Source organism: Pelodiscus sinensis, chromosome 4 (assembly GCF_049634645.1).
Source record: "Pelodiscus sinensis isolate JC-2024 chromosome 4, ASM4963464v1, whole genome shotgun sequence".
In the NCBI taxonomy this organism is placed as follows: domain Eukaryota; kingdom Metazoa; phylum Chordata; order Testudines; family Trionychidae; genus Pelodiscus; species Pelodiscus sinensis.
This window is the reverse complement of record NC_134714.1, coordinates 58,474,840-58,494,450: the sequence shown is the minus strand read 5'-3', so window position 1 is coordinate 58,494,450 and position 19,611 is coordinate 58,474,840. Positions and strand designations below refer to the sequence as shown.

Here is a 19,611-nt window from a genome sequence, read left to right as displayed (position 1 = left end):
GTGACGATTTGGCCACAACAACTATGAACACAACAATACAGCATGATCTTCAGTTCTGTACAGTTCCTCCTCGCTTCTGCAGTGATGGTGATGGAATGGTAGCTATGGAGGCAGAGGATGCCAAGAATCTCATGTACAGTAAAACCTGTGTTTTCCAGCACTCCTAGGGATTAGGGTGTGCTGGTAATCTAAATATTCTGGTTATCTGGGGGGGGGGGAGCCTATGGGGGCCGGGATGTGGCCTGCTAGGGGGAGCCACGAGCTGTGGGATGTGGCCTGGTGAGGGGGGATGGAAGCCGGGGTGAGTGGGTGGTGGAGATGGCAGGGGTGGCCTGCCGGAGCGGGAGCCATGAGGGGGGGGAGAGGGGGAAGTTGAGGGGTGTGGCCTGGTGAGCAGGGGTGGAAACTGGGGAGTGGGAGGCAGAGATGGCGGGGGCAGCCTGTTGGGGGGGAGACATGGAAGCCGCGAGGGGGCTGGCCTGCCCGGGGTGCCAGGAGCTGCGGGGGAAGCCGAGATGCTTGCTTCTGGCTGCCATTCACCCCTCCCTCAGGTACGTGCTGCATGCTTGTCTGAGGAGCACTTAAAGGGCCAATTTCTTTTTTTAATTTCTTTTTTCCTTTTCCCAGTGTCAAAAAATTGCCAGTTTCTACAGTTTTCTGGATGCTTAAGTTCTGGATAGCGCAGGTTTTACTGTACTGAGACCATCAATTTGTCAAGACTGAGACACAATAGATGGACAACATGTATGCTTCATTGGTATCCACAAGTCAGAAAAAGAACAAGAGGAAGGCCTCCAGCACAATGCATGGATCTTTTATGGAAGAAAATGGATGAGAACTGCACAAAGCAGGACAGCGTGGAAAAGTAGCAATCTGCATTCGTGGTGAGACTATTCACATTGACGAAATCACAGGTCTGCCAAGTATTCAAAGTGTGAACTCCACGGGGGCAAATACATGGGAGGATGAGCAAAAGAATCTGCTGCTCTTAACACCAGTAGACATAGAAGCCCTAGGTGTATACTTGTGAAAGTGGTATGGGAATGTTTGAAGCTCATAGTTTGAAGCCTTCGAAAAAGATGTTTTCTGAAGAAGAGAACACAGAATGAAGGGGAAACAATAGGGGAATCTGTCACAGACTTAATACTAGAAAGTTTGTCTAGTGATTACTGAATATTAAGACTCTCTTATTAATGACCAGCTTGTCCTGAGATATAAAATAAAAAATATATATTAACGGTCACTAAGAGATGGATCTGATGCTAGAAAGGGCATGCAGCAGAACAAACAAAAGTAAAAATAAAAATAGAGAAAGGAACAGAGTGTATGACCAGAGCTGGCCTTAGGGAAAATAGCACCCTGGGCAAATTTGTATTTTGACATCCCTGGAGCCCATGAGCACACCCCCGCCATTATGCCAGGCTCCCACAGCTCCCTTTCCACCACTTCTTGGCTCCACTGCCTCCCTTGGCGCTTAATGTGTGTTGAAAGTGGTGCTGGGGCTCAGTTCCAACATAAATTAAGCACTGGCTGAGTAACCACAGAGCAGTGGCTGCTGGGTGGGCTCCCAGCTCTAGTGGCAATGCCACTAGGAGCAGCAGCACAGAAGTAAGTGGCAGAGAGCACGTTGCCATCCTTACTTCTCTACTGCTCCTGTGACTTGTAGTGCCCAATGGTTGGCCTGCAAATCGAGGCAGGCTTTGTGCTGCCACATGGGCAATGCATGTTCCTAGAGCCCAAAGCCCTCTTGCAGTCTTCTAGCCACTCCTGGGTCATTAGGAGCACCATTTCAAATTTTGGTGCATGTGTATGTAACTTTAACCATGTTCCTCTTTCCCCCCCCCCAGTCCTCTGCTCCCCCCACTCCATTCCTACCCCCATAACCCACATAAATAAAACCCTCTGCCCCCTTCCTGAGCCTGTACTCCCTCCCGGACCCTGCACCCCAATCCCATGCCCCCGATCACAATCCCCTCCTGCCTTAGGTAACAATCCAAACCCCTGCACCCCCTCCTGTACCCCAGTCCCCTGTCCTAGGTCACAACCAAAACCCTTGCACCCCAATCCCATGCCGTAGGTGACAACTGTCTCCTTCACTCAAATCTTTACCTTCCCAGATTTCACAGGCCCTCCTGCACCCGAATCCCTTACTCCAGGAGTGGGCAAGAGTGCCTCCGCATGCTGAATCTGGCCTGCCAAGCCGGTCGATCCAGCCCACAGTTCCCCTGCCACTCCCCTGCCCCCAGGCCAATCGATACTTGGGAATGGGGGAGCTGGCGGTTATCTCTCGGCACAGGGGGCAAAGGCTTCACATGCTCTCCCCACCACCAGGCCAATCAGGGTCTGTAGGTGGGGGAGCATAGGAAGCCTCCTCACTCTGCCCCTTCCACTCGAGGCCCCACTCCTTCCGGGGCAGTCCAAGGCCACTTCAGAAATTTGTGAAGTGGCCCCCTTTTAAAAATTACTGCCCACCCCCGGGTTAACTAGTATGCCTCACCCTAAGATTAACCAGTTAACTGGTGGGGCTGGAGCAGCTCCTTGCCTGCAGTGGGCAGGGGGCTGCTCTAGCTCCATAGGGGGGTGGGGTACCATGGACAGGGGCTGCTCCAACCAGTCGCTGGAGCAGCCCCTGCCTGCAGGGTTCCCTGGGGCTGCTCTGGAGTCCCGTAGAGCAACCTCTTTCTGTAGCAGGCTCAGGGGACCCACAGGCAGAGGCTGCTCCGATCAGGATGCCAGAGCAGCCCCTACCTGTGGAGTGCCCTAAGCGCACCGCAAGAAAGAGCTGCTCCGGTGTCCCAGCCAGTGCAGCCCTTGCCTGTGATGGGGGAAGGGAGACTGTTCAACCCCCTTTAATCAGGCAATCAAACAGGATTTTATAACCCAAGTTTGTACAAACTAAATTTATATTCTAGAAAAATACTGTTAGTTGACTGTACCATTTAAAATAATGAATGACAAAGCACAATATGGTAAAAAAGTGATAATGATAATATAAGAATTACTCCAGCCAGGACAGGTTAACATTTAGAACTCCCTACTCAAAGAATTAAATTGAAGCATAAGAGAGAAATAAAACTCTGAAATGCACAGACGAGCCAAAAAACTAAAAGAACAGCACCTTCATCCATAGCAAGCTTTGAAGGAATACAATTACAGAGAATATATGTTCATTTGTACATTTTGAAAGGAAGTACTAAGAAGTAAGAGGCACAATAATAATACAGGTGTTTGTGGTGAGAAAGATTAGGTAGGTTGCAAGCAGTGTGTGTGTGTGTGTGTGTGTGTGTGTGTGTAGAGAGAGAGAGAGAGGGGAATGTGAGAGAGTGCATGTGTGTGAGACAGAATGGACTTAGGAGTGTGCATGAGTATGTTTGTTAGGAGGAGTGTGTGACATTGACTGTGTGCATGTGAGAGAGTGTGTATGGGTGACAGAGTCAGTAGTGTAGTAGACAGCGGAGCTTACAGGGTGTCTCCTTAAGGGCACTGGCCAAGTGGGGGGCCCCAGAAAAATGGGGTGGTATACAAAGGCAAGTATCCAGTGTGAGTTCCTTAGTCTCATTAAGAGAATATATGCCACAGACAGACAGAATGACTAACTAGAACTAGGCATGAAAGTATTAATAGGATTATATGACAATCGATTCACAGGAAATAGTCCCCATAATAATTAAGATAAGTTAATAAAAGATTCAGAAAGTGCGGGACATGCTACATAGAAAAATCCCACAAGGTTTGTGAAAGAGTTTAGAAGAAGAGCTGCAAAACAAGAGAGCAAATGGCATCATTTGGTGAATAGAAGAACCAACAGCTTGCGTTCACTCCTTAGTAACCATAGAGAAGAAAGGAGAACTACAGCTGTGAATGGAACTTAAGGAGCAAAATAAAAACATAAAAAATAATACTTTCACTTGCCCACAAAAAGTGAACTATTGCTTGAGATGGCACGAGACAAAATTTTCAGCAGATTAGATGCATCAGCAGGATTCTGGCAGATTCCTTTATACAATGGAGCATCAAAGCTTCACTTCAACATGCCATTTGGCAACTACAAAAAGCAATCTTAGGAAGCAATAATACTTTTGGCACTAGAAGTATTTCACTGTACAAATAAGCCAGATTCTAAAAGGCCAAAGAGGAGTGAAAGCATACACGACTGACATAGTCATTTGGGACAAAGCTGCTGTCATTGAGCACAACGAATGACTAAGGAAAGTAATGGAAATTGGGAGAGCTAATAACCTTAAAATGAATGAGGCCAAATGTCATTTTTAAAATATGGGGGGGAAATACTTGGGAGAAGGACTGACCTCAAAAGGAATCTTGCCTGATAAATCAAAGATTCAGGGATTACTGCACATACTGAGCCCTGAAAATAAAAAAGGAATTCAAAGGCATGGCATGTTGAATTATGGTAGCAAGTTCATACCCAAGCATGCAACTTGCACAACTCACCAAAGACATCCCCTCCACATCATCACTGAATGGACATGAATGCCAGAGCATGAAAGAGAGAGAATTAATTCAAAGCACATTATGACATCAGCTCCAGTGCTGCAGCATTTTAACCCAATGAAAGACACCAAACTTTATACAGGCAGTCCCCGGGTTACGTACAAGATAGGGACTGTAGGTTTGTTCTTAAGTTGAATCTGTATGTAAGTCAGAACTGGCGTCAGCCGCTGCTGAAACTGATCAGTTTCAACCGTGGCTGAATCTGGATGCCAGTTCTGACTTACATACAGATTCAAATTAAGAAACCCAGGCGTCCCCAAGTCAGCTGCTGCTGACACTGATCAGCGGCTAATTCCAGGAAGCCTGGGGCAGAGCAACTCTGCCTCCAGCTTCCTGTAGTCAGCCGCTGGTCAGTTTCAGCAGCGGCTGACTTGGGGACGCCTGGGGCAGAGCAGCTGGGGTGCTGCTGGGTTGCTCCAGTAGCGCGGCTCCTCGGTGCTACTGGAGCAACCCAGCAGCACCCCAGCTGCTCTGCCCAAGGCGTCCTGATTCAGCCGCTGCTGAAACTGACCAGGACACCTGGGGCAGAGCAGCTGGGGTGCTGCTGGGTTGCTCCGGAGCGGCGCTGCGGGACCAACCTGGCAGCCCCCAGCTGCTCTACCCCAGGGGTAGGCAAGAAAAGCCTGGTCTGCTGGGGGGAGGCACTAGCTGTACCCCCCCCCCAGCAGACCAGGGAGACAGGGGTGGCAGGACCACCCAAGTCCTCCACGGCTTTGCTCCGTCTCCCTGGTCTGCTGACCTGGAAGACGCGGAGCAAAGCCGCAGAGCACGCGGGCAGTGGAACAGTCCAGGCGTGCCGCGGCTGTCCCACTGCTGGCGTGCTCCGCGGCTTTGCTCCCCGTCTCCCTAATCTGCAGGGATACGGGGAGCAAAGCCTTGGAGCACGCCCGCAGCGGGACAGCCCAGGCACGCCCGGGCTGTCCCGCTGCGGGCATGCTCCGCGGCTTTGCTCCTGTCCCCCTGGTCTGCTGGGGGGGTCCAGCAAAGCCGCTGGACCCCCCAGCAGACCAGGGACACCCGAGCAAAGCCGCCGCCTGGGCGGCTTTGCTCGTTTGCCTGGGAGCAAAGCCACCCAGGCGGCGGCTTTGCTCGGGTGTCCCTGGTCTGCTGGGGGGGTCCAGCAGCTTTGCTGGACCCCCCCAGCAGACTAGGGAGACTGGGAGAAGCTTTTCTCATCCCGGAGGACACGGGTGGCGACCCGCCGCCCGTGAGCTCTGGGGCAAGAAAAGCCCCGTTCGTAAGTGCGGATCCGACATAAGTCGGATCTGCGTAAGTCAGGGACTGCCTGTAGAGATACCTCAAAAGGAGGGCTGGGAACAGTATTATTACAGTGTCATGGAACTGATTGGTTGCCTGTCAGGCATGCATCTAGGGCTATGACAGCTATAGAGATGAAGTGCACACACATATACTTGGCAACATGTGAATGTACAAAATTTAAACTTTCTCCGTGGTTATAACTCCAAAGCAGAAACTAATCACCAGCTACTGACTAAACACTCAAAAAAAAGTCTTGGAGAAGCACCATCCAGGATTTACAATGCACAACATATAATGTGATTCTGGCATTCCAACCTGGAAAATCTTTTATAATGGCAGGTACATTCTCAATACCATATGTTCCATTTTATAATGCACCACCTGGTGAACCTGAACAAGAAACAAACATACAAGTTAATAGGCATAAAGGATGAACTGGAGACCGAATCAGCTAAAGGTGAAATGCTGCAAGCAGTGATACAAGCTATATGTAAAGGGGGTGGGGAGGAATTATCACTTCCCATCAGCCCATTCCCACTATAAAAAAGAGCTTTCGGTGATCTCAGGATTGCTTGATAGAACAGAGATGACGGTACCCATAATGATGAGTAGGAAAAGATTGAAATGAATGCACAGAGAACATGGGAATGACCAAATAAAAAGGAGAGCTAGAAAAGTGTTTTCTAGCCAGAAGAATAGTGTCATTAAAGAAATGTAGAGCAGCGAGAGAATGTATGAGAAGTACAAAAAAATCTTAGCAGGAAGAAGCATCAATAATCTATTAGCAATTTGCAACTCCATGGGGCAAAGTCAGAAATATGTTCTACCAGAGAAGACATGATCACCTGCTTATAATGGATTACTTTATCAATTTCCCAGTAGTCACACCTGATGATACCACAGCAGCAACAGTTGTCAGGCACATTAAATCTGTATTTACATGTCCAAGAATACTAATGGCTGACAATGTACCGCAGTTCAAGAATACTTCAAAAATAGGGATTTCCTCAACTTTGCTAAAATGTACAACTTTCGTCATGAAACATTTAGTCCCAGATTCCTCAAACCAATGGAGTAACTGAATGTGGAATACACAGAGGGAAGAACTAGCTCAAAAAGCCACGAATGCAAGCGAAGATCCATACTGAGCATTGTACTATGCAGCTACAACTCCTATACTGTGAAAAGTCACCTGCCACATTACTCTGCAATATATGTATATGGATACTTAAATACCAGACATGGGGCATAAAGTAAAAGATGACTACAGAGTCTGTTAAGTGACAAAGACTGGGACAGCACATGTATTACAAATATTACAATAAACGAGAAAGACCTTCACAGACCTTGCTCAAACTCTGTGATCGCAGATGAAAGCCAAATCTTGAGAAGGAATTGTAAACATCTGCTCAAGACACCTGACAAGTTGGCCAAGATAAGTGAAGTAAGAGAAGATGTACACATTTAAAACAGTTCACAAATCTATTCTCTTATTGAGAATGAGACTGAACAGTCTGTTATAGACAAGGTCTTCCCTAAAGAGGGTTTGCACTACAGTAGATCAGAAAGGTTGCTGAAATGCCATAGACTGGTCAAGACATGTCAAGTTTGGGTTAAAGCACCCCAAAGGATTGTTAAATTATTAGTCTTGCAGCACCTTAGAGACTAACAAAACATGCAGATGGCATCATGAGCACAGCCCACAAAAGCACATGATGCCATCTACATGTTTTGTTATTCTCTAAGGTGCTACAAGACAATTAGTGTTTTTTTAAGTTTTTCCAGATTCAAACTAACTCAGCTACCCCTTTGAAGCTGTTACATTATTATCATTTGTTAGTTTAAATTAATACTTTTTCAGTTCAGTCCACACTTTAGAAAGGGATCTAAAAAGGGGTGGATGTGCTATTGAATAAGTTCTCTGGGAAGTGAAGAGCTACTACAGTTCCTGCACACTCTTCATGCAGTCTTTAGTCCTAGTTATTTCCACCTCACTTCACCAAAGTGACACATTTTTTTAGGGAGAGTCTAATGTGCTTGTGCCTCTTTTCTTCCACATTTCAGCTAAGACCACACAGATACTACGTAAATTGGTATAACTTATGACGCTTAAGGGTATGAATAAGCCACCCCCCCAGGCAACGTAAGTTATACTAACCTAAGAGCCAGTGTGGACTAAGGATGCTAAGGACTAGTTGACGATCCGATAAGCATTTGCTTATCAGATAGTCTGTCGACTAGTTGATTCCCTCCCTCCACCTCGGCTTTGATATAGAGACCGTAAGGGGGTGGGGTAAGGAGTACGTCAAAGCCACAGCATCGCACAGCTGAGCCACGGATCAGCTGAGCGACGCTGCTGCTTTTAAACCCCAAGGCGGCTTTTCAAAGGGGCAACTGTGCAGCACTGCCCCTTTAAAACACTGAAGCCCCATGGAGCCTGGGGTCAGCTGGGGACTCCCCAGCCGATCCTGGTTCTGAGGAAATGCCGCTGGGGCAGTGCAGCATGGAGCCTGGGGTCGGCGGGGGACTCTGAGTCACCCACTGACCCCGAGCTCCATGGCTTTGAAATGCACAAGAGCCCCCGCTGGGGACTCGTGTACATTTCAAAGCAAGCACCTGCATACAGCATGAACAGGACTTCCCGCTGGCCCCAGGCTGTATGTAGAGTTCTGTATTCCTCCTTTGAAATGTACAAGAGTCCCCAGCAGGACATTTCAAAGCCATGGAGCCCAGGTCAGTGGGCGACTCAGAGTCCCCCACCGACCCCAGGCTCCATGCTGCACTGCCCCAGCGGCATTTCCCCAGAAATTCCATCGACTACTCGACTAGTCAATTAACCGCATTTTAACAACTCTAGTTTGGACAGTGCTATGTCCACAGGAGAGATGGAGTAATAAGTCAACGGGAAAGAGCTCTTTCTAATCGGTTTTAAGTGTCAACACTAGCCGTGATGCTCTGTAGTATAGCTTGAGTAAGTTTGTGCTGACTTTCTCAGTTCCTCAAGCACAGTCATGAAACTGCTGGCTAAAATATACTAGAAAAAGCAGGGACTAAAAGGAGGTCCCTGTAGCAGGGACCTGCATAATCTTCCAGTATTTTTTTTCTTTGCATCATTTTGTTATATGTACTTGATAGATTTTTTAACAAAAACATTTTTGTTATGTTGAAAGGGTCATCAAAGCCTTTATCTGGATTTAAAAGATTATCAAAATAAACACTCAACAGTTTGCTAACACTTATTTACTATAAAACAGACACTACAATCCTCCCTTTAAAGTGGCCAATTAATTTGCTTTCTAGAACCCACAGTGATGGTGATAGTCTTCAAACAGAACTTGTTTTTCAGAGAGACTACTACAGTGATAGGGGTGAAATCCTGGCCCTTTGTGGTGTGTCTACATTGCAATTAGACACCTGGGGCTGGCCCATCGGGTTGATTCTGACGAAGGAGCTCAGGTTAAAGGGCTGTTTAATTGTGGTGTAGATGTTTGGGTTCCAGCTGTAGTCTAAATTCTGGAATCTTCACGCATTGCAAGATCCTAGAGCCCAAGCTCCAACCTGAGCCTAAATATCTACATCACTCTTAGTCCAAATTCTCTGTGCCTCAGTCATTTGGCACAGGCCAGACATAGGTTTTAACTGCAGTGTAGACATACCCAAGACCATACACTGGTGCAGCATCTCTACAATTCGGGTTTGTACCAATGTAGCTACACTAGTGCAAAAGATCAGCAGACTGCTACTTTGCTGTGGTGAAGATTAGGAATTTCCTTTCCAAAGACATGTCAGCCCCTCCCATACCACAACTAAAAAAAACCTGTTCATTTTTTGGTTGTTTGTTTGGCTTTTTTGTTGTTCATTTCCTTTGTTTTGCTACAAGCTTTGATCCTTTAATATTAAACTTTTCCTTTTTCTCCCAATCAGATGCCTCTGCCCTATGTAGCTACATGAGTTTTGTTGTTTTATTTAGATTGCTGTTGGTTATGACTGTGTAGCAATGGCAACTGAGTACTCACAGAACAGAACACTGCACTATGTATTCTAAAAATGTATTTATATATACTGTAAACTCCCTCCCCCCCACACCTCAATCAACAGCCACTGATTAACAAGACAATTCTAGCATAACCAGTACCAGGCAGACTTGAAATTAGGACCTCTGAAGCTTAGTGTAGAAGCCTCTACAGCTTGAGCTATGAAGACAGCTGGTTTTCAGCTTAAGCTGCAGAGCTCATTCATTCTTCTCTCTTACTGTAAGTGGTCTAAGTGCCACTACATGGGACAGTGAACCACACCCCATAGGTGTGTGGGTTACAATAGATTTTTTTAAAATTAAAGCTGCTTTAATATTATCATTTTGAAAATAATCTCAGGTCCTATATAAAGCTGAACAGAATTCCATATGTTCTGTCTTAAGAAAATTCTGGTATTTCAGCTAAGGATGTTAGATTTCATATTTTTAATAATCAAGTACCCACAACAATTTTTAATGGTTACACGGTTATTAAAATCGTCCCTGAGGGCAAGGCCAGCAGAACAGTGCACTCCTAGCTCCCAGCCTCACTCCCTGGGAGCCCATGGAGCCACCTCTGTCTGCGGCAAACAGTACGGATGGGGGCAGGTGTTTGGATTAACCACAAGACTAGGATTATCGGTTAATTGTTTAAACATCTCTAGGCTAACATCCCTAATTTCAACATTTTTTCCCTCTAAAAATGAGATAAAATAAAAATATTTTAAAAAGCGGACATTTTTAATTCATGTATGTCAGAATGTTTTGAGTTGATTCAACATTGAACTGCATCTGCCTAAAGTGCCATGATGGTTATGAGAGTTGGAGTGTCGTATAGCCCCCCTTCACACTATGAGCCAAGACTACATATCCCATTTTGCTTTGTTTGTAAAATGTCGACTGACTGACCAAACTTAGTCAGAAGTGTGGAATATCTGAAGAAAATTGCCATGGTGGATTAGCTGGCAGACTGCAAGACAAATGGTCAATGGGGCAACTTTTCATATGGATAGCAAGTGTGTGTGTGTGTGTGTGTGTGTAAATATATCTAACTTCTATCTGTAAATGGAGAGCTACACAGATCAGTAGTAGTCTTTGTTTAAATAAGAATCATATTAACACACAGTTGGCATATATATACTACAGGCAGTCCCCGACTTACGCGGATCCGACTTACGTCGGATCCGCACTTACGAACGGGGCTTTCTCGCCCCGGAAGTCGGGGCGAGAAAGCCCAGTTGGTAAGCTGCTCCGGTGCCCCTGGTCTGCTGGAGACCGTCTCCAGCACACCAGGGGCACCGGGCGGGTTCCCGCGCTTCTGAGGCTTTGCCAGAGCAAAGCCTCAGAGGCTCTGCTCCCCGTGTCCCTGGTCTGCTGGGGAGAGGGGGGGGCAGCTAGTGTGCTCCCCCTCCACCCCCAGCAGACCAGGCTTTTGTTTTGGACTCTGGGGCAGAGCAGCTGGGGCGCTGCCGATTGGTCCTGCAGCGCCCGCTCTGGGCACTACTGGACCAACCCGGCAGCACCCCAGCTGCTCTGCCCCAGGTCCTGATTCAGCCGCTGCTGGTCAGTTTCAGCAGCGGCTGAATCAGGATGCCTGGGGCAGAGCAGATGGGGTGCTGCTAGGTTGGTCCAGTAGCACCCAGGAGCGGCGCTACTGGAGCAACCCAGCAGCACCCCAGCTGCTCTGCCCCAGGCGTCCCCAAGTCAGCTTCTGCTGAAACTGACCAGCGCTGACTACAGGAAGCCCCAGGCAGAGTTGCTCTGCCCCGGGCTTCCTGGAATCAGCTGCTGATCAGTTTCAGCAGCAGCTGACTTGGGGACGCCTGGGGTTCTTAAGTTGATTCTGTATGTAAGTCAGAACTGGCGGTCAGTTTCAGCAGTGTCTGAATCTGGACGCCAGTTCCGACTTACATACAGATTCAACTTAAGAACAAACCTACAGTCCCTATCTTGTACGTAACCCGGGGACTGCCTGTAGTGTCATTTAGTGACTGAATTGAAATCAAATGTCCTAGAGTGCATGGCAGCACACTGTTATCAGCCAAGCAAGTTGGTCAGTCCTCTGTTGTCAGCATAGTCTTCCTTTGAAGCATAGTCCCCTTTCATCAGCTATAATTAAATCAAGAAGATTTATCCAAAGCTAATCCTGTCTCATAGCATGGCTAGAGGTGATATTCTGGGATTAATGTGGCCATTTCACCACTAGAGAGACCTATGTATATTACATCAGCAATATAGTAAGTTTTCACCATCACATTACAGTTATATACTGGTATCTCCTACATAGCACAATATTTTGAACATACCTAATCACTATACTAAAACTAAAAATTATTTCCAAAAAATTAATGACACAAGGAGAAAATAAATCTGTAATTCTGTTCTTTCACAAACAGAACACATAGCTGTAATATTATAAAAGGATATATTTGGGTTTGAATAGCTGAAAACTACATTAATGTAATGTAAAAACTACACAATTAAAATCACTATCATGAACCAAATCCATTACAATGTTAAATTGGCTGGATTGAACATCCTGTACTTCATTATTTGCATTAAGAACAGAAACATTGCATGAGACTCATTAAGTGTTGCATCTCTTAAAAAGCAAATCAGAAAACCCTATGTATGTGCAATTAATTTTATAGATGGATCCATAACTTGCCGGAAAATTAAACGATACAGGCTTTTTTTATGTGGCATGAGTCAATATCTGAATCAAAAGAGCACCAAAAACAAACTCCCCTCCTCCAGGAAAAAAACAAAACAACAAAAGTATATACTTGTTGACTACCTAACATATTTTACTTAAAAAAACAAAAAAAAATTTTTTGGGCAGGGCTCAACAACCTATTGAATCTACTCACCCATGGTGAGTAGATTTCAGCCCCACGCCCTGTTTACCGGCGGCGCGCACATGTGCAATGTGGCTCTTGCGCATGCACAGTGCGGGGCTGGCGAGCGGCTTTCGCCGCGGTTCGTCAAGCCCTGCAGATGGGAATATCTGGTTTAAAACATATATTTTAGATTTGAAGGATATTGTTCATCTTAAAAATATTTGTTAGTTTTGGACAAAACCCACCAAATCCCAAACAAAATAGCATGCCTATTTCAGCAATTTAAATTTAAATAAAATGTAAAAATGAGATGGAAGCTTGGAATGTAAAGTCAATATAAAATACAGTAAAACTCCATTAGTCCGGCATCCAATGCTCCGGGACTTCTGATGGTCCGGCACCATCAGGAACCCGGAAGAGCTGGGGCAGCCGGACAGGCTTCCCCCATTCAGCTGCTGCTGAAATTGACCAACAGCTGAATCGGGGAAGCCGGGAGCAGAGCAGCTGGGGTGCTGCCGGGTTGGTCTCGTAGCGCTGCACCTCGGGGCTGCGGGACCAACCTGGCAGCACCCCAGCTGCTCTTGGGGACGCCTGGGGCAGAGCAGCTGGGGTGCTGCCGGGTTGGTCTCGTAGCGCCGCCCCTCGGCGCTGCGGGACCAACCCGGCAGGACCCCAGCTGCTCTGCCCCAGGGGTCCCCAAGTCAGCCGCTGCTGAAACAGATCAGCGGCTGGTTCCAGGAAGCCCGGGGCAGAGCTGCTCTGCCCGGGGCTTCCTGGAATCAGCCGCTGATCTGTTTCAGCAGCGGCTGAATCAGGGACCCCTGGGGCAGAGCAGCTGGGGTCCTGCCGGGTTGGTCCCGCAGCGCCGAGGGGCAGAGCTACGGGACCAACCAGGCAGTACCCCAGCTGCTCTGTCCCAGGCATCCCCAAGAGCAGCTGGAGTGCTGCTGGGTTGGTGCCGTAGCGCCACCCCTCGGCGCTGCGGGACCAACCCGGCAGCACCCCAGCTGCTCTATTGCAGGCATCCCCGATTCAGCTGCTGCTGAAACTGACCAGCAGCAGCTGAATCAGGGACGCCTGGGGCAGAGCCGGACTATTGTAAGGGGGGGCTATGAGGGGTCTGGGGTCTATGAGGGGTCCCCTCCCACCCCACTCCAGATCCCTCATAGTCCCCCCTTCTGATAGTCCGGCATATTTGATAATCCGGCACCCCCTGGGTCCTAAATGTGCCAGATTATCGGAAGTTTACTGTACTAAGTTTTACTAAGGGAACGTCTACACAGAAGTGTTATTTCAGAATAACTGATGTTGTTCCAAAATAACACAGTCTGTGTTTACACTACAAGCAGTTATGTCGACATAATGTGGAAATAATGTAGAGCTGGAGGACTTCTTACTCCGATTCCTGTAACCCTCATCTTACGAGGAGTAAGGGAAGTCAGAGGAAGAGTGCTTTTTCTCAGACTTCCTGCTGTGTAAATAGCACCAAAAGCAGACAAACTATTTTGACTTATGCTATGCAATTGACATAACTCAAGTTGCGTAGCTTATTTTGGCTTTAGCCCTGCTGCAGAGACTTGCCCTAACTGTGCTACAGGACCAACATGCCAGGCTGACTGATAAGGAATTTTAAATGGGATATGGAAAAGAAACAATTGGTTTGTGACTTTTTTATTTTACTCTAATATATCAAATAAAATCTTGTAATAATTCATACACACAATAGAAATTCTAGATTTATCTAGCCTATTTTCAATGGAAGTCTCTATGGATGAACTAACATCACCAGTGTACAAGAAATGAGAGCTGAACAACTGGGCAAAGGGATTTTTAGTCAAGTCAGTCAGTTTAATTATTTGGGTTTTTTAAATAAATGTTTAATTCAAAGGGGATGGCAAACAGTTTGGGAAGAAAATATTCTTGTTAAAAATACAAATCTCATCATCCTGATAATTAAGAGCTAAGAAATTCCAATCCTTTGGTTGGGGTGAAGCCATAAGGTAGGGGTGAAGATGGTGCAGGGCTTGGGGAAGTGGCCTAGGGAATTAGAGCTACAGTGGGACTTGATGGACACAGCAGACAGCTGCTGATCTGAGTTCATCTCCCCACTTCAACTCCCCAGGAGCCAATGTGGAAGGGACAGGTTTGAACTTTGAGGTGCCCAGAAGGAGAACCGAACTATAGCAGCCCAAAGCCCTAAGCGGGCAAAGACATTGCCTATAGGGAAGGAGCCCTGCTTCACTACTCTATTTCAGAGCAGGGACAAATTGAAAGACAGTAGAGGGAACTGAGAGGTCCCTCTTGGATCTGAACCCCAGACGGGGTTTGTTTTAGCTTTCATCACAGACTGTGTATGACATGGCTGGAGGGCTGAGTCACCAACACAATACCACAGAGAGACAGACTGCAGGCATATGCACTCAGCCAGCGGCACTCACAAGAGACGTGAGTGTACCCTGGTACACTACCCATGTAGAGCACCAGAATTTTGTTCAGAATCAATCTGCTTCACACAAAAATCTACTAAGAAATATATGAATAGGTGATTAAGTAACAAGGAGTCCTGTGGCACCTTAGATGTATTGGAGCATAAGCTTTCGTGGGCAAAGACCCACTTTGTCAGATGCATGTAGTGGAAATTTCCAGAGGCAGGTATAAATATGCAGGCCAGAATAAGGCTAGAGATAACTAGGTTAGTTCAGCCAGGGAGGGTGAGGCCCACTTCTCCCTTGGTGTTCAAACCTCCAGATCAGCAGCTAGGAGAAACTGCTTTTGTAGTTGTCTAGCCATTCACAGTCTTTGTTTAATCCTAAAATGATGGTGTCACATATGCAGATGAACTGTAGCTCAACAGTTTCTCTTTGAAGTCTGGTCTTGAAGGGTTTTTTTGCTGCAGGATGGCTACCTTTAAATCTGCTACTGTGTGTCCAGGGAGATTGAAGTGTTCTCCTACAGGTTTTTGTATATAGCTATTCCTAATACCTGATTTGTGTCCATTTATTCTTTTACGTAGGGACTGTCCATAAATGGACACAAATCAGGTATTAGGAATAGCAATATACAAAAATCTTTAGGAGAACACTTCAATCTCCCTGGACACACAGTAGCAGATTTAAAGGTAGCCATCCTGCAGCAAAAAAAACCTTCAAGACCAGACTTCAAAGAGATCTGCATATGTGACACCATCATTTTAGGATTAAACAAAGACTGTGAATGGCTAGACAACTACAAAAGCAGTTTCTCCTCTCTTGGTGTTCACACCTCCAGATCAGCTGCTAGAAGTGGGCTTCACCCTCCCTGACTGAACTAACCTCGTTATCTCTAGCCTTATTCTGGCCTGCATATTTATACCTGCCTCTGGAAATTTCCACTACATGCATCTGACAAAGTGGGTCTTTGCCCACGAAAGCATATGTTCCAATACATCTGTTAGTCTAAGGTGCCACAGGACTCCTTGTCGCTTTTGCAGATCCAGACTAACACGGCTACCCCTCTGATACTTGACACCATGCAAAGTGATTAAGTAGGATCAGAAAGTGAAGGAGATTATGTATGTTCAGTGATTACATGTAGGATGTTAGTCATAGAACACTTGGGCAGGACCTTGTGAGAAACTCTTCTGTTCAGCCATTGTAGGTCACGAATCACCAAGACAACAGTACTTGGTGTCTGAAGCAGGTGCACTCAAACCTCCTCATTCTCCTCTTGTCAAGGTAACCTGTAGATTAGCACCCTAGTTAGCCTCAAAAGAGAGTGTAATTACAAAACAGAGGCTAGATATAGGGATTTTAAATCAAGGAACAATAAAGGTCCATACTGGAAAATTGCATAGACTTTTGCAAATTTACAGGGAACATTTCCACACGTATAAAACAATTGTCTATATAGCCTATGGGCTGCAAGAGAATGAAAAGAAACACAATATAATGCAACATAGGAAATAGCTACCTTCAATGCTCTGTGGACCCACTAGATTCATAGCCTGGTGTGCTGGATATTCTACTCGGGGTCTGGCAATGCCCAACTGCTCCATAACCCCATGAAGGAGTCTTTGAATATCTGCTTCAGAAACTCTATCTGGGGTCCTAGGACTATGACTAGAAGCCAAAGCCAATCCAAATGCTAGCAAAAATACCATGTTATAAAGCACCGTAGTTGTCATTCTGGTGGCCATTTCTAACCTGTGAAAATAAAACACATGAAATAGATGATAAAGTCAGTAAAATACTGTATGCTTATAAAAAAGAACTTATTGGGTCAGCTTCCATTATCAGCTAAAAGAATTTTTTAAACAGAGAGATGAAATTATGGGGGAGAAGACTGTGGGAGTCAGTAAACTGTTCATTTCTGCATAACATTGATTTGTATGTAGCATTTATTGGATTATTTTTCTGCCATAATTAAACAAAATGAACCTACTGATTTACTCTGAAAAACTGAAGGGTTAAAAATTAGCTAAGTAAAGTTACCAGGCATGGTTTTTCCTCTCTCCGTTTTAACTTAGTATTTTACAGTATGTCATCAAGGGACAGAGGGAATGCAAGAAAATGCTTGGTTTTATGTTCTGCTTTTCAAACTTTACTCTTTCACTTGCTCAAAGAAATTAAATACTCCCAGGTTTTTTTTTAATGGGTTGCACATTTTTATCTCCATCACAGGTTGGCAACCCATCACCTACACTCCCTCTCTGTCTCTTCGTTTCTTCTCACCTGGAACAAACCGGCTTCTTTTATTCCACTTGAATACATTTCACCAAATGGCCGCTCTGCATGCATTTAGGCAGACACAGAATCCTTTAAGACTAGGTTTTAAACAATCGGCTTATCCTTTTTGGTCTGCAAAGAGCATAATCCGCTAGGATTGCTTGTGGGGGGTTTTAAGATTTGTATTCTAATAGGGCTGGAGAGGAGGCACACAGGGTGAGAGAGACACAGGCAGACACACACACACAGGAGGGAGGAGGCAGATTTACCCCTTATCTATCTAGTAGCCGGAAAGGTTCCATTTTTCTTTCAAATGCAGAAAGCTGTTGTCATGAAAACATGCATTTACTAGCACTTTGGTTATTCTAATGAAAACCTCTATTATTCTCTTGCCTTGCTTTGCCAAGCCTGAGCCTTAAAAGATCTGGTTCCCCCTTTATGGTATTTTTATAGTATAATAACGGGCAGTAAAATGACCTTGAGTCCTGAGGCAATAATGGCAGCGAAATCCCACCTAAAATAAATTGGAGCGAGATTCTCCCCCTCCCTGTGTGTCCAGGGTGCCACCCAGCCTTGCTCTCAGTTCATCTCCGTGACAAAGGCTTTTATCCCACTCACTAGCAACAAGGACCTTGTGCGTTTGAAAGGCAAATGGGCCCTTTCAGACGACTCGATAGCTAAGGGGCAAATCTGCCCCCTGTGTGTGTCTGACACACGCAGCCCGGTGCGCCGCCTCTCCGGCCCCGTTAGATCCCTGCTTTTACACCCCACCCGAAAACAGCTCTAGCGGCTCGTGCCCCCTGGGGAGCCGGGCTCAGCAGCAGCAGCAGCGGGGGACAAAACACCCGCCCCTCCTCGCGCCCCACCCAACCAGCCCGCTCCTCTGCCTGCCAGCAGCGGCCAGGAGGGACGCGCGGCACTCACCGCTTGGCGCCGGGGCAGGCGAGCTCTTGGTGTGCAGCTGGGGTGGCCCGGGCGGAGTGAGGCTGCGAGGAGAAGGCGGCGGCCTGTGCTGCGACCATTCATGCGCAGTCACAGCCCCCTTCCCCCGCCTCGCTGTGTCCCTGCTGCGGCAGGTGCGGGGGGAAGGGTGCCGTGTCAGCAAGCAGGGGGAGCAGGCCCGGCAAGCCCCCTCTACACACACAGGGCAGCCAGGGAGCGATGCTCCATGTACACACTGCGGTATGCGGGTCACACACCCCGCAGACATACCAGCTCCGACCTCCCACTTACCTACCCAGCACTGGCGCCCAGATAGAATTCATGACCATAGTTCCAAACCACAAATTGGGACAAGTGATCGGACAAAGGATTTTTTTCTGATTTGTGAATTGATATGAAGTCTTACAAAAGTATAAAAATTAAATCAAAGGGCAGGGAGTGAACAGGCTTGGTGTGTGGGGTGTTGGCAGGGCGACGAGTGAGGGGGTTGGGGTGGCAGGGGCTCAGTGGAGGCAGTGAGTGAACAGGCTGGGGGTGCAGGGTTTGGACATGAGGGTAAGTGGGGCCACTTGCTTTCATTCAGCTCCCACCACCATGGCCCAGACACTTATACTGCTCCTATTGGCTGGATTCCAGATTCCAGAGCAATGGAAAAAGCCTCCAGCATCCCTGCACTGCTGTTCTACCAGCCAGGGAGGGGGAGCAGCAGCTCATGCAGCCGCTTCTAGCTGCTCTTCTTCTCCCCCCCCCCCCCCCCCGTCCCAAGCCATATCCAGCAGAGAACCTCAGGGCTTCTCCCCCCGCTGAAATATATGCCAAAATATTGGCATTTCCAGGACATTGATGGTTTATGGGGACAACAGGACAGAATATTTAAAATCAGGAGTGTCCCAGAAAATCCAGGATGTATGGTCAGCCTATATACACCCCCACCTCTGCCGTGCATTCACACAGGAACTACAACAGCATAACCCAAAATGATAGGGGAAAACCTGAGCAAACTGCACTAGGGATTGAAGTTCATCTTTTCTCTGCACGTTTACTTCCTCCCATTATGAGCCTGAAAGGGCCACTCACCTTTGGGAATCAGCCCTTGTTCAAGGGATACGAAAGGTAGAAGACCCATATTAAAGACCCCCTAAAAACTCTATCTGTATAAACAAATCTAATTCTAATGGTAAGCCTGGAAGGTGTTTGAGATTAATTTTCCTCTTTTCAGACTTAGATAATTTAACAAACTGGACTTTTCCCACTCTCCGTTATCTTTTTTGGCCAACAGCTGATCAGAATTTATTTCCTAGATGTGTAACTTTAGATTTACAAGACAACAAGAGAGAGCAAC

At 46.7% G+C, this 19,611-nt stretch overlaps 1 protein-coding gene across 2 annotated transcripts in view; it reads right to left on the bottom strand.

Moving 5' to 3' along the window:
• The window catches only part of LOC102455501 (neuroendocrine protein 7B2), a 98,233-nt gene that overhangs the window by 44,211 nt on the left and 34,411 nt on the right, over positions 1 to 19,611 (bottom strand). Inside the window, exons 1-2 of one of the 2 annotated variants that reach the window (XM_025189462.2) lie at positions 18,252 to 18,429; positions 16,573 to 16,805 (exon numbers count right to left, since the gene is read on the bottom strand). In XM_025189462.2, coding sequence (XP_025045247.2) covers positions 16,573 to 16,805; positions 18,252 to 18,349 — 331 coding nt within the window. In that variant the 5' untranslated portion in view covers positions 18,350 to 18,429. Of the gene's footprint in view, positions 1 to 16,572; positions 16,806 to 18,251 lie in introns of those variants that run through there. The other variant, XM_006132692.4, reaches the window with a different exon arrangement.